Consider the following 12,396-nt stretch of genomic DNA (forward strand, 5'->3'; position numbering starts at 1 on the left):
CCCGGCACTGAGGAAATTTTATCCCTCCGGCGGAGTGGGGGTTTTGATGGGGCCTTTTGGGACTTTTGGCCCCTCAACTGAAAGGCATCAATAAAGGGCCCCCGGGTAGTTTTGGGGGCTTTGGGTCACCGGGTTTCTGATCGTTTTTTTACCCACACAGGATTGGGTCTTGCGGGGGTTCCCCCCTGAGGGAAGATTTTCACTTTCTTTTATGCTTCCATTTTCTTAAAAATTTTCCCCCAGTTATTTTTTCACACCCCCTGCTTTCCTATTTTTTAGATTCCCCTTCCCCCCCGGGAATGGTGCCGGTCTACAATTTCCCTTTTCCCCCCGGTTTTCCTTTTAAGCTCTTTGGTCTTGGCCATGGTTGAGTTTGGAGTCTGACTGTTGGGCTGTGGGAAAAAGTTTTTATACAGATAAAAAAGTTTAAAAGGGCCATTTTACAGGTAACAAGGGAGGAAAGAAGAGCTTCTTAAAAAAGGGAAATTTTTTGGCCCCTGAGAAAGGGAAAGGGGGTCTGGCTTATTTTTCCACCATAATTTTCCCAAAAGTTTTTAAAAAACCCACAAGTGATTTCCTAGATTTTTTTTTCCCCATTTTTCTTATAGTGAAAATTTCTTTTGATGAATTTTAAAACCTCTTCCCTTTTTTAAGGAGGGTACTTGAACAATCAGTGGCTAATAAATTTCTTTTTTGGCCCCCCCTGTATGTATTTAAGTTTAGTGTATGGGGGGTCTGTGTTAATCTGTGCATTGTTTTGTACAGTCGGGAAATGTCCGTGTGGATTTTTAAAGTGTGCTACTTGGGGGTGAATGGCTGGGTCAGGGGGGTGCCAAACCGAAACTCCTTTTACCAAACAGCCCAAATCGGGCCAAAGGTTTAGCCCAAACGACTGTTTTTCTACCCCGTCCCTTTCCTGCTGTGCCAGCTAGGGGTATTGTCCATCGTTCCGGGTGTTTTGTGTGGTTTTGTGGTGTGTGGTGTTTTGTGTGTGGTGGGTTGTGGGGGGTGGTGTGTGGGGTTTTTTGTGTGGGGGGTGTTGTGTGTTTTTGTGGGGGTGGGGTAAGGGAAACAGGGTAGTGGTGTATTTTTTTTATAAAACCGACTTGGGTTTCTTATCTGACACAAACACAAGAGAACTTTAAATTTAGTGATTAAAAAAGACCCCGGGAAAACAGTTTTATATTTTTTTTTTGTCCCTGTCAAAGAGGAGGGCTACTTGGAAAGTTCAAACCCTGTCAAAGTGGGAATTTGTGACATGAAAGGTAAAGATAGAGGAGTGTGGTAGTAGTAGTGTTTCGATTTCCCGTCACTGGTCTTTTTAATGCACCCGTTTCATTTTTTATGGGTCCATTTTTCCCGGCCTGCTTTTTTCCCCAAAATTTTAAAAGGGTTTTTTCCAAAAAAACCCGTTTACCTTTTGTGCAGAAAACAGGAGTCCCAAAAATTACATGTTTTTTGTTTTGGTGGGGTGCGTTTGCTTGTGGTGGTGTGGGGGGGTGTGGGGTGGGGTTGTGTGGTGTTTTTGGGGTTTTTTTTTGTGTGGGGTTTTTTTGTTTTGGGTGGGTTTTTGGGGGTGTGTGTGTGGGGTTTTTGTGGGTTTTTTGGGGGTGTGTGTGGGGGCCCCCATGTGGGGAAAACCTTTTCCAAAACCCACCAATTCCCCAAAAAGGAAAACTGTTTGGAAAGATGGGTTTTGGGGTGGTGCCGTGTGGGGGATGACTTTAATTTAAACAGGGGAAATTTTTTTTTGAAAAGAAAAACCCTTTTTTGACCTTGAGATTTTCCTTTGTGCGACCCAAACCCATAGAGGTGGTTTTTTTGAATTGGGTTACCAGGCCTTTAAACCACCCAACCTTTTAAGAAAAAGTCCCGAAGGTAATAAGAGGGGTGGGCAAAAAAAACAGTTTAAAAGGGGAGTATTTTAAAGGGAAATTTTTTAATTAAAACTCTGGTCAGTAAATTTCAATGCCCAACAAAAAATTCAGTTAAAATGTTCCCTTTTAAAACCCGCATTGTTGAATTGGGTTTTCCCCCCCTTGGGGGGAGCATGCCCCAAAATGTTTAAAAACCCTAGGAAAAAAGGTTTCTTTTTTACTTTTCCCGCAAATCAAAGCAAAATAATCAAATTTAGAAAACAATAGTTAGACCTTCAATGTGTGTTTTGACCCTTTTTATAGTTGATTTGGAAACATTTTGGGGCACCATAAAAGGTTTTTGTTTGCCCCTATTTTCAAAAAGAGCAGGGTTGCCCCGCTAACGATAGCGGTTAAAGGTTTTAAAGGGCGCCAATTTTTAGTGAAAAAAGGGAGGTGAAAAATGCAAAAGAGTTGAGAGTTTTTCCCCCCATGCAACTCCCTTTTACCTGGGAAGTTGTCCCTTTGGTCAAATTAAAAAATTAGTTTTGGGGCAGTTGTTTATATAAATTTTTAATCAATCCTTTTTCTTTACCTTTCGCTGTCAATCAAAAGTAGGGCCCGATGGGTTACCAGGAGCGGGTTTTTCGAAAAAACGACAAAAAAAAAAAAAAAAGGGGGAAAACCCGTTCATTGGAACTCCCAAATTTTAACCCCCGTGATATTTTAGAGAGGAAAAAAAACCAAGAAGTTATTACCCAAAAACAAACAGCAGACGTTTCCAGTTAGCCCGCAAATCTACAGAGGGGGCCCGTACCAAAAAACCTCCGCCAGTAGAAGGGGAAAAAAAACCCCCCCCCTGAAAGACCAAACCTACCCTGCCGTGGGATGGGTTTTGCAGTGGGGGCGTCTCTGTCCCCCCTGTCTGTTGATGTTTTGGCGGCCCCCCCACCTCCGGGGTGGTCTGGTAGCCTCAGAGACCATCATGGAATGCACCCCCACCAAAACTCAGTTTCCCAAACCGAAGTTAGCCCAAAAAAACACACACACACAAAACAAATACAACACACAAAACCCCCCACACACACACACCCAAACACACACAAAACACACACCCCCCACCACACACACAAACCAAATATGCAAAAAAGCCTTTGTTTCCCTGGTTGTGTTTGGCCCCAAAGGTTGTGGGGAAAACAACATCTGAGCCTCGTTTCTGGGGTGAAAAACCCCTTTAAGACCCCCTGTTCTTAAAGCAAACAGGGAATTGGGGGAATTTTTAAATTTTAAAATTAAAAAAAAAAAGGGAATTTCCCCTTTACCTCACATTGCCGCTACCCCACCCTCCTTTTTAAAAACCCAAACCCCCCCCTCATCCCCTTGTTATTTAGCCCGGGAAAAAATTCCCAGATCCCCCCCCGCTTTCCCCCTAAAACCCCCCGTAGCTCGCTCACCCTCCCTTTTCCTTTTAAAGCAATTCATTTAGTCCATTTTTTTTTTTTCCCCAAAAAAGGGTTTTGCATGTTTACTCGGGGGAGTTTTTACTCCCGGGGGCTAGTTTTCTTTTTTGGGTTTCGCTAAACAGTTCCGAGTTTTGTGGGAACTCACTCCAGTTCAAACCCAAGTTTCCATTACTAATGTAAATAATATTTGTAGGCAGTGCAAATACACTTCAACTTGCACTGTTACCTGCATCTGGTCTAAGCTGATATGGAACTTGCTGAGGATGTTGCTGAGGAAGTTCTGGACCTCGTACCAGGGGTAGATACTGTTGGAGCCATCCAGCACGATCACGATGTCCATGTATGTGGAGCACCCTGTCACATGTGTGGGTTAAAAAAGATTTGGTTGGCTAAATCAGGCCTGTGCAGCATTTTTCTCTGCCTATATATATATGTGTATGTGTGTGTGTGTGTGTGTGTGTTTTTACTTTGCGCTGTTGGAGCAATGGTCCCTCTTGGTTCTAGGTTATCGCTGACAGAGGCACAGATGCCAGTGCTGAACATGGACGTACCACACTCTTGAGACCACAGAGGGGCACATGCCTGCCAAACACACATCAGCATCTGGCTTACAGGTGAAGCAGTTTTAGGAGCATCTACAGTCAATTAAATCAGTTTATATTTTCAAGTGTTCCGCTCACAAGATGTCTAGGTGTTTTTTTGGGTTTGTTATCAAAGGGTTTGAACACAAGTGTGGTCGGATGACTGGACAAACAGAAGAAAAGACCAAACGAGGCCTGACGGGGAACAAAAAAAAACAAGTCATGAGAGGGAATAAGTCATGGAAAAACTACAATAGTGTGGTTTGGTGGGACCAAAAATTGAGGGCGAGGCAGAGAAAGAGAGACTATTGTTGACGTGTTGGCAGTCACTGCTGTCATGAGTGGTTTAACAGAGCTGGAACACAGAGCAATTTAAATCTGATTGCGCTAAATGTATGGGGGTGAATGTGGGTTGGGGGCATCATATAAAAATATTTCTGTCTTCAAAGCACGCCGTTTATTTGGCTTTCATACCAAGAGGGAGGAATAGATTAAGGGGGAAAGTGCAGAAAGAGGAGATAAAAGAGAAACTCGTGCATTCAGCAGAGAGACAAAAGAGAAAGACCAAAAACAGAGTGAAATGGGGGGAGAATGAGAGAAAGAGAAACATCCTGGTTTTGCTCGCCCTTTCATTATAGACGGGTTTCTCCTCAGGCACACAGACAGGCAGAGAAAAAGGGAGTGGAGAGAGAGATGAGGGAAAGGAGAAGGGAGAGGAAGGAGGAAAAGCAGAAGAGGTGCTATGGCTTTTGGTAGGTCTGTCATTAACAAAGGGCCGAGGACGCATTCCAATCCTGTTATAGACCTGACCACTGGGGTTTAGATACACACCACACACACACACACACACACAACACAACACACACACACACACAACACACACTAACATGGGCACTAAGCTGGGATGGCGTTCGTGAACTGTACACGACTCCACACCCGGAGCAGCAGTAAAAACCTGGCAGACACCAAAACACGCAAGCACACTTGCTTAACACGCACACACACCACAACACACACACACACAACACACAACAACACACACATACAAGTGTCTCACTATCTTTGTGGGGACCAGTCATTGCATAATGCATTCCCTAGCCCCTTACCCTAACCTTAACCATCAAACCTAAATGCCTAACCTTAACCCTCACCCGTAACATAACCTAACTCTAACCCTACTCCTAAAACCAAGTCTTATTCCTCAAACAGCCCTTTAACGTTGTGGGGACCAGCATTTGTCCCCAAAGCTGTCAGGACCCCATAAGTATAATATTCCCGGTTTTGGTCCCCACAAATGTAGTTAAACCTACATACACACACACACACACACACACCACACACACACACACAAACACACACACACACACACACCAAAAACAGTAACTCACATACAAACACACATACAAAACACATACACTTCTGCTTGCTGGCCCAGGCACAAGTGTGTTCCTCTGCAAACCAGAACCCTTAAAACTGGAGAAATTGGAGAGCAACAGCGAGATGTGTGTATCACAGTTGAAGACTTGAGATGTGACATTGAGTTAGACTTAAAGGAGAATTCAGGTCGATTTCAACACGTAGCTCTGTTGTTTGTGAATTTTGGAGTGCTGTCAGTAGCAAGAAATCAGTGTTGCTCACACCGTGTTAACCACCTGCTACAGTTTGCACCTAGGACACTGAAACAGGGCAGGTTTTAAATGTGCTTTTAGCCTCTTCTCATGTTCAAAATGTCATTACAATTGCCTACCCACGGGAAGTGATTCCTTCCAAGTAAACACCATGAATATGACTGCTGTAGATGTGAAAGAAATGCACAAAAGTTGTGCTAATTCAGCTCGGTTTATTTCAGGTGTTGAGACAGCAAGACGAGTATTTTTAAAAAGTAGGCATATGCTTATTTTTTTAAAGTAAGTGCTGTAGTACAACTAACAGGAGACAAGTTACAACGGAGGTAAGTTTGGAGACACTACCTTATTTAATCATGAAATTAATTTTGGTGTTGTAGTTCGTAGATGGTCCCTAAGTCTTGCCCTCTCAACACCTGAAATAAACAGAGCTGAATTAGCACAACGTCTATGCATTTCTTTCACATCTACAGCAGTCAGATTCACTGTGTTCACTTGGAAGGAATCATTTCACATGGGTAGGGAAATGTAATGACATTCTGAACATGTGAAGAGGCTAAAAGCACATTTAAAACTTGCCCTGTTTCAGCGTCCTGGGTGCAAACTGTAGCAGGAGGACAAGATGGTTTAGGCAGCACCAAGATTATTTGCTTTTTCTCGCTACAGACAGCATGTGAGGCAGTATGTGTTGAAATCTACCGGAATTCTCCTTTAAGTCACAAAAATGAGGACTTGCACTTGAATCCTCTGAGATTTCCCTTTGATTTGAGAACCAAACTTTTTTTTTCCTTCTACAATTTCACAAAATTAACACAGAGATTAGCCAGAGAAAGGCAGGCATAGCCTCACAACTGGCACAAGTAAAGTGATTACAGTATTATGCCTATGCATTGAATGCATGGTCTCAGTTCAGTCTATGTGTAAATGTGCATACAAATCTCCAAAAACGTAATCAGAGTGGTTAATCAGTAAACCGCACATGGTCACATCTAAGGTCAAATAAAAACACACCAACAGAGATGATTTATTAAAAAGTACAGTACGTCAAACAAACACAACCTGGTCTCACCACATCCCTTTAGGCTCCCACACATGACTCAAATGCCACGTAGCAAAACATATTGTTTCCCAGTGTTGAAACTACATACCAAGAAGCCATCAGGTGAGTCTGGAGTGAGCGTCATTCCCAGGTGAGAATTCCTCAGGTTTTTAGAAACGTTCCGGAGAGCAATCTCACCTGAGAGAGAGAGAGTTTATTGTAGCATCTGGGTAACACATCAGGGTCAGTTTATTTTGCAAAGGATATTGTTTCTCTCACCTAGGTTCACTTTGCTGCAGTTGGAGTACTTCTCTTCTCCTATGACGCATTTGTACACGTCTCCTTTCCTGTTGTTGGGCGGGCCGTCCCAGGGAGCACCGACCAGCATCCTTCAACAGAATGAAACAGTCATCAATTTATCATCAAAACATCATTGTACATCCTTTTCATGTAAGAATTCTGACAGTTTAATTATTTGTTTCTCTTTCAACACACGCACACACGCATGCGCACACGTACACACACACACACACACAAAACACACACACTTACGATTTCTCTCCCTCTGATTCATGTTGCAAAACAGAGAAGCCAAACAGAGCCTCCTCTGGTCCGGTAAAGATTCGTGGATTCTTTACATCTATATTGAAACACTGACACAATCCTGAAAGACATACATAACAGACATGAAGGAAAAGATTTATTACACAGATGACCTAAAAATAACACTTTTTTTATTGTCATTCCCTTAACCTCCAAACCCCAAAGGCAGGTGGGTCAGTCATCACAAACTCACACTGGACAGCAAAACTTTGTTCAGTCTCATAGAACTTTATGTTAAACGAGAATTCGGGCCAATTTTTATATTAATCTTGATCGCTATAAATATGCGTCTACTTTTGACTGAAAAAAACCCTGACCTGAATCAATGCAGGCAACACGGAGTAGCTGCATATTTTCTTTTAATGAGATGGTTAAGTCATAAAATAACATGGAGTCCTTGGTTTGAATACTTCACTCAGTGTAAACATAAACTAACTTAAATAAAGAGCTGGAACAAGCTCACACAGAATATAGTTGTGGTACTGACAGACAATGTGTAATAAGATGATTTTTCCAACCTTTAAGTAACTTAAAGGGAAATAATTAAATTCAAACTCCTTTATTTGTCTCTCAAGGGGCAATTTGTATGACAGTATGACAAATGTGTTAGAAGGGCATACACAAGGATTAATAGCAGCAATATCTAGCACAGGTCAGAACGTGCGCTTTTGGCCGAAAGTCAGATGAGAGGATTGATACCTGTCTGTTAAATATGGAGCTACAGCCAAATGTTTGCTATCTTAGCTTAGCAAAAAGAATGAAAATGGGGGAAATAGCTAGCCTTGCTCAGTCCAAAGGTAACAAAATCTGCCAACCAACACATCTGAAGCATAGCAAATTAAAATGTTGTATCTCATTTGTTTACATGTACCAAAAAAAATGGTATGGTATATCAATCTTCAAATCTAACTAGAAAAGGAAGAAAGTAAAAAGTGCATTTCCCAATATTCTAAACTTATGTACAGTGTACATATCCAAAACAAACGTTATAAATTAGTATTATAAATATTAGCTGTTAAAATTAAATCATGTAAAACAGGAAGCTAAAAACTGCATGTAAACAACTGTACATCTACAGTGCAAAAGCAGATTATCATTTTTCCTCTTGGAATTGGGAGAGGGGATTCGAGGGAGGGAGAAGGGGGATTGAAAACGATGGATAAACATAGTGACCAAAGGCAACCTTTGAGGAAAAAAGGAGTTTAGTTTGAGGGGAAAGAGGGAGAGGAGAGGGGAGAGAAGAGGCAAGGCAGGGAAGGGTGTGGGTTAGGAAAACGATGGAGTATAGTAAGTCCCCTGTTGTGACACACAAGCCTGCCCTTCATACAAGAGAGAGAGAGAGAGGTGAGGGAGACATAGAAGACAGAGACAGTCAGACAGTTCACATTCACGTTGTGAACATTTAGGTGTAAGCTGAAGCACAAAAACATGTTGCAACTGGCAAAATGAAAGCCACACATCTTGTTTGTTCACAGTCTGAAGGGGAAAGTCTAAATATGGTTTTCCAACACCAGAAAAAATACATAAAGGTAGATTAATACGGTCCTACATAGATTATATGTTTCCTGCGTTGTTAATTAAAGTGAAACTGAATGAACAAATGACCTTTTAGCATTCATAATAAATTAGATAAGAATTTTTTTTGCCAAATTGCAGATCTTCACATTTAGAAATTGATTTGTTATGAGTTGTGTATCCAGGAATTTAAAGTTTAGTTACTAAAATTAAACAGGTTGCACAAGTCCTCTCCATAGTTGTTAGTTACCTTTCCTACATCAGGTCTGAGGTTGACTCTGGTTTCTACCCTTAAGTCCGTCAATAAGTCATGAGATCTTTTAAAAGAAACGTAAACAACCATGAATACTAAATACACAACTGGTTGTTTTTCATTAAGGTTTTGACCAGATAAAACATTTACTTTTAATGGATAACAAAATTAAGAGTCGACAGCCATACTAACGGTCTGTGAGGGGTTAGTGTTGTTTTGAGCCAAATGCTAAGCATGCTAACATGCTAACATGCTCACAATGACAATACTAACATGGTGATGTTTAGCAGGTATACTATCTTAGTTTAATGGTTAGCATGCTCACATTTGTACTAAACCCAAAGTACAGATAAGGTCGATGGGAATATCATTAACCAAAAATGATGACATTAGATGAAGTCAGGGGATCACAAAAGTTACTACAATTCACCCTGAGGTAGACATGAATGTGTGCACAAAATTTGGCAATCCATACAATAGTTATTGAGACATTTATCTCAAAACCACAAATGTCAACGTCATGGTGGCACTAGAGGAAATGTCAGGTTCATATCAAGTAGACCCTTTGTTTGGTTCACACTTGGATTAAACTTTGTATTAAATGTATAAAAATGCTCACTGTACAGACCGATAACAATAAATCCACATTAATTTCCTGTTTCAGCAAAATGTGACAAGAAATAAACTCTCCTCACTATTTCCTTCAGAGAAACATTATGTTGTATTTTTTTGTTAGAGAGTATGCTACTCTTGACAGTTGGTATTTAAGTTGTCCCATTTAAGCATTGACTAAATGCAACTAAATGTAGCAATGGAAAACAGGGAGTGTTGGCTGTGTTTTGCAAAATGGGATTATTTAAATACATTTGAGTTGACATGTAATTAAGCAGCATCCTGGGGCATCTCCAGTAACTCTTCTACTGTATTACTCAGTGATTCCACTGGATAAAGGTAGTCCATATGGGGAAAAACACCAGAACACTGCTGCTGTGATTATACACCAGCTACTCACACACTTGTATACAGATACTTCCCCACATATACACACAGACACACACACAGACAATTACCTTGGACCGGTCAACCAGAGGTTGATTCCACATGGATTTGAGAGAGAAACTAGATATGTTTGCTGTTTCTCTTCCATCTCTGCTTCTGCCTTTCTCACATACTGATGTTTCTTCCCGCGCTTTCATTTCTCTTCTATACAGATGTTTTTCATTGTAATGTCATTGCATTTTCAGCCAAGTTTCTTCTTTTCTCTGTACCCTGATTTACTCAGTGGATAGCTAGTGGATACGTTTTTACAGTCATGCTAGCAGATTGAAATACCTCAACTTATGTTTGATGGATTTCCATAAAATTGTGATAACTTTAGTCATCTGTTTGCTATCTTAGCAACATGATCAGGTAAAAATTTGAATTTGTCAAATACTTAAATAAATTCACAAACACCTGCAATCAAAATGACATCCTCAGAAGTACTTTAATGTTAATTTGCAGAGCATCAGAAATCAGAATCAGCTTTATTTGCCAGGTGTGAGGACACATATGAGGAATTTTGCTTTGGATGCTAAACTGAGATGGTGAACATAGTTAACATCTACATGTTAGAACTGTCATTGCGCGTAAGTTAGCATGCCAACATTTGCATTAACTCCAAGCACCACTGTGCCCACAGTATGTAAATAGAGCGTCACAGAGCTGTAGTGAAGCTGTGAAAATTGTTCCGCTTTTTCCCGCAGGGGCTGAGGAGCTTCCCCAAAATTTAAAATCCAAACCCTCTGGTGCTTTGGGTGAGATTTCCCTTTCTAGGGTTGATTCTACCCCAGATGGTTTTAAAACAATTCAACCCATGGGAATTGCGGGAGGGAAGGGGCAGGGGTAATCCCCCAAAAATAAATTTTGTTTTAAAAGGCCCCAAAAAGAATACAAAAACTTTTTTTCCAGCCTTTTTTGCAACGAGGATTCTCATTTTTCTCCCCCCACGGGTTTTTTACCCCAGTGTGTAAAATGTTTTTTGTCTCCCTTTGGCAAAATCAACCCCCTCTCTCCCATTCCAAATTGCTTTTTTCCCCAACAAACCCGGGCTCCCATAACAAAACCCCCTTTGGGTTTTCTCTTTCTCTCCTTTCCCTGAATCATAAATTGCTCTTTTTTTACCCTCTCTCCTAAAAACACCCACCACAAAAACACACCACAAAACACACCCCCCAACAAAACACTTAACTCCACCAAAAGGCTCCCTCCCTTCTAAACAGAACTTCCCATCTTCCCGTCCCCCCCCCTCCTCTGGTTCCATTTTTTTGGGGTTTTTTGCCTTCCCGAGCCTGTCGACCCCCCATTCCCATGAAATGCGGAAAAACATTTATCAAGCCAAAAAGGGGTCCATATTTCAAAACCCACAGTTCAGCTCGGGGCTACTGCGCGGACTGTAGGGGGGATTGTGCAGTAGGCTTTGTTTACGTGTGTGTGCACAGAAACTGAACTTGACACTATGTTTTGAAAACTATAAAGATAGCTGCATTTACACCGATACAGAGACTAGAGTTGTTTTTTTAAATTTGGGCTAATTTTTTAATTTCCCCTTTCTCCTTGTTTTTCTCGTGTTTTTGTTTACATCCCTGACTCAAAGCACCTCTGTGAAATGCTCGACTGTCTGTTTCTATCGTCTTTATTTAACGGACTCATAATGATTCCCATGCATCCCCCTCCTATACCTCTTCTCACCCCCTTTTAACAGATTTTCTCTCCATTATCTCGTTTGTGTTCTGTTCTCATCTTTGTCACCCTCTCCTGGGGAATGGGGGTGGAAGAAGAGGGGGAGTAGTAATGAATGTCAGCAAATAATTGGAAAGTTAAAAAACATAAGAAGATAGCTGGAAGAATAATAGCAACAGTTTATGAATGACTAACACACACTCGCAAGCACACCTGTGTTTGACATCTCAGTAAAGCATAACAGAGTGTTACAGGCATGGGATGCCTGCTGTCCACATCAGGGGAGCTCTGCTGAAATCATTAACATTACACACACTCACTCATCTACGTGCTCCTGTATGACACACGCACATGCTAGCAAACACACACATGCAGGAACACTTAAACTAAGATCACATAAGCTACAGTACAAATTAAATGAAAGGTTGCACTGGAAAAAAAATGTTCTGTACATGCGTGATAATGGAGTGCAATGTGTAAAACCTAACCACAAGCAACATTTGGCTGCTGGCATGGGTAAAAAGGTGTGTGTGTGTGTGTGTGTGTGTGTGTGTGTGTGTGTGTGTGTGTGTGTGTGTGAGAGAGAGATTTAGAGCAGGTAAAATCTTAACATGCCTTGCACAACATAATACCTCAGTCTACTGTCTACTGATATAATTTTGCGTCATGGCTGCATGCTATGATTAAAACATGCAGTTAAACTTCTGCTTATCAGCTGCATAAACACTTGGTAGACAACA

At 41.2% G+C, this 12,396-nt stretch overlaps 1 protein-coding gene across 1 annotated transcript in view; it reads right to left on the bottom strand.

Annotated features, from left to right (window-relative positions):
• Positions 1-12,396, bottom strand: part of itga10 (integrin, alpha 10) — a 28,729-nt gene that overhangs the window by 14,621 nt on the left and 1,712 nt on the right. Inside the window, exons 2-6 of the mRNA XM_032517968.1 lie at positions 7,117-7,228; positions 6,844-6,953; positions 6,674-6,762; positions 3,787-3,901; positions 3,546-3,673 (exon numbers count right to left, since the gene is read on the bottom strand). Coding sequence (XP_032373859.1) covers positions 3,546-3,673; positions 3,787-3,901; positions 6,674-6,762; positions 6,844-6,953; positions 7,117-7,228 — 554 coding nt within the window. The remainder of the gene's footprint in view (positions 1-3,545; positions 3,674-3,786; positions 3,902-6,673; positions 6,763-6,843; positions 6,954-7,116; positions 7,229-12,396) is intronic.

This window comes from Etheostoma spectabile, chromosome 6 (genome assembly GCF_008692095.1).
Source record: "Etheostoma spectabile isolate EspeVRDwgs_2016 chromosome 6, UIUC_Espe_1.0, whole genome shotgun sequence".
Taxonomy (NCBI): Eukaryota; Metazoa; Chordata; class Actinopteri; order Perciformes; family Percidae; genus Etheostoma; species Etheostoma spectabile.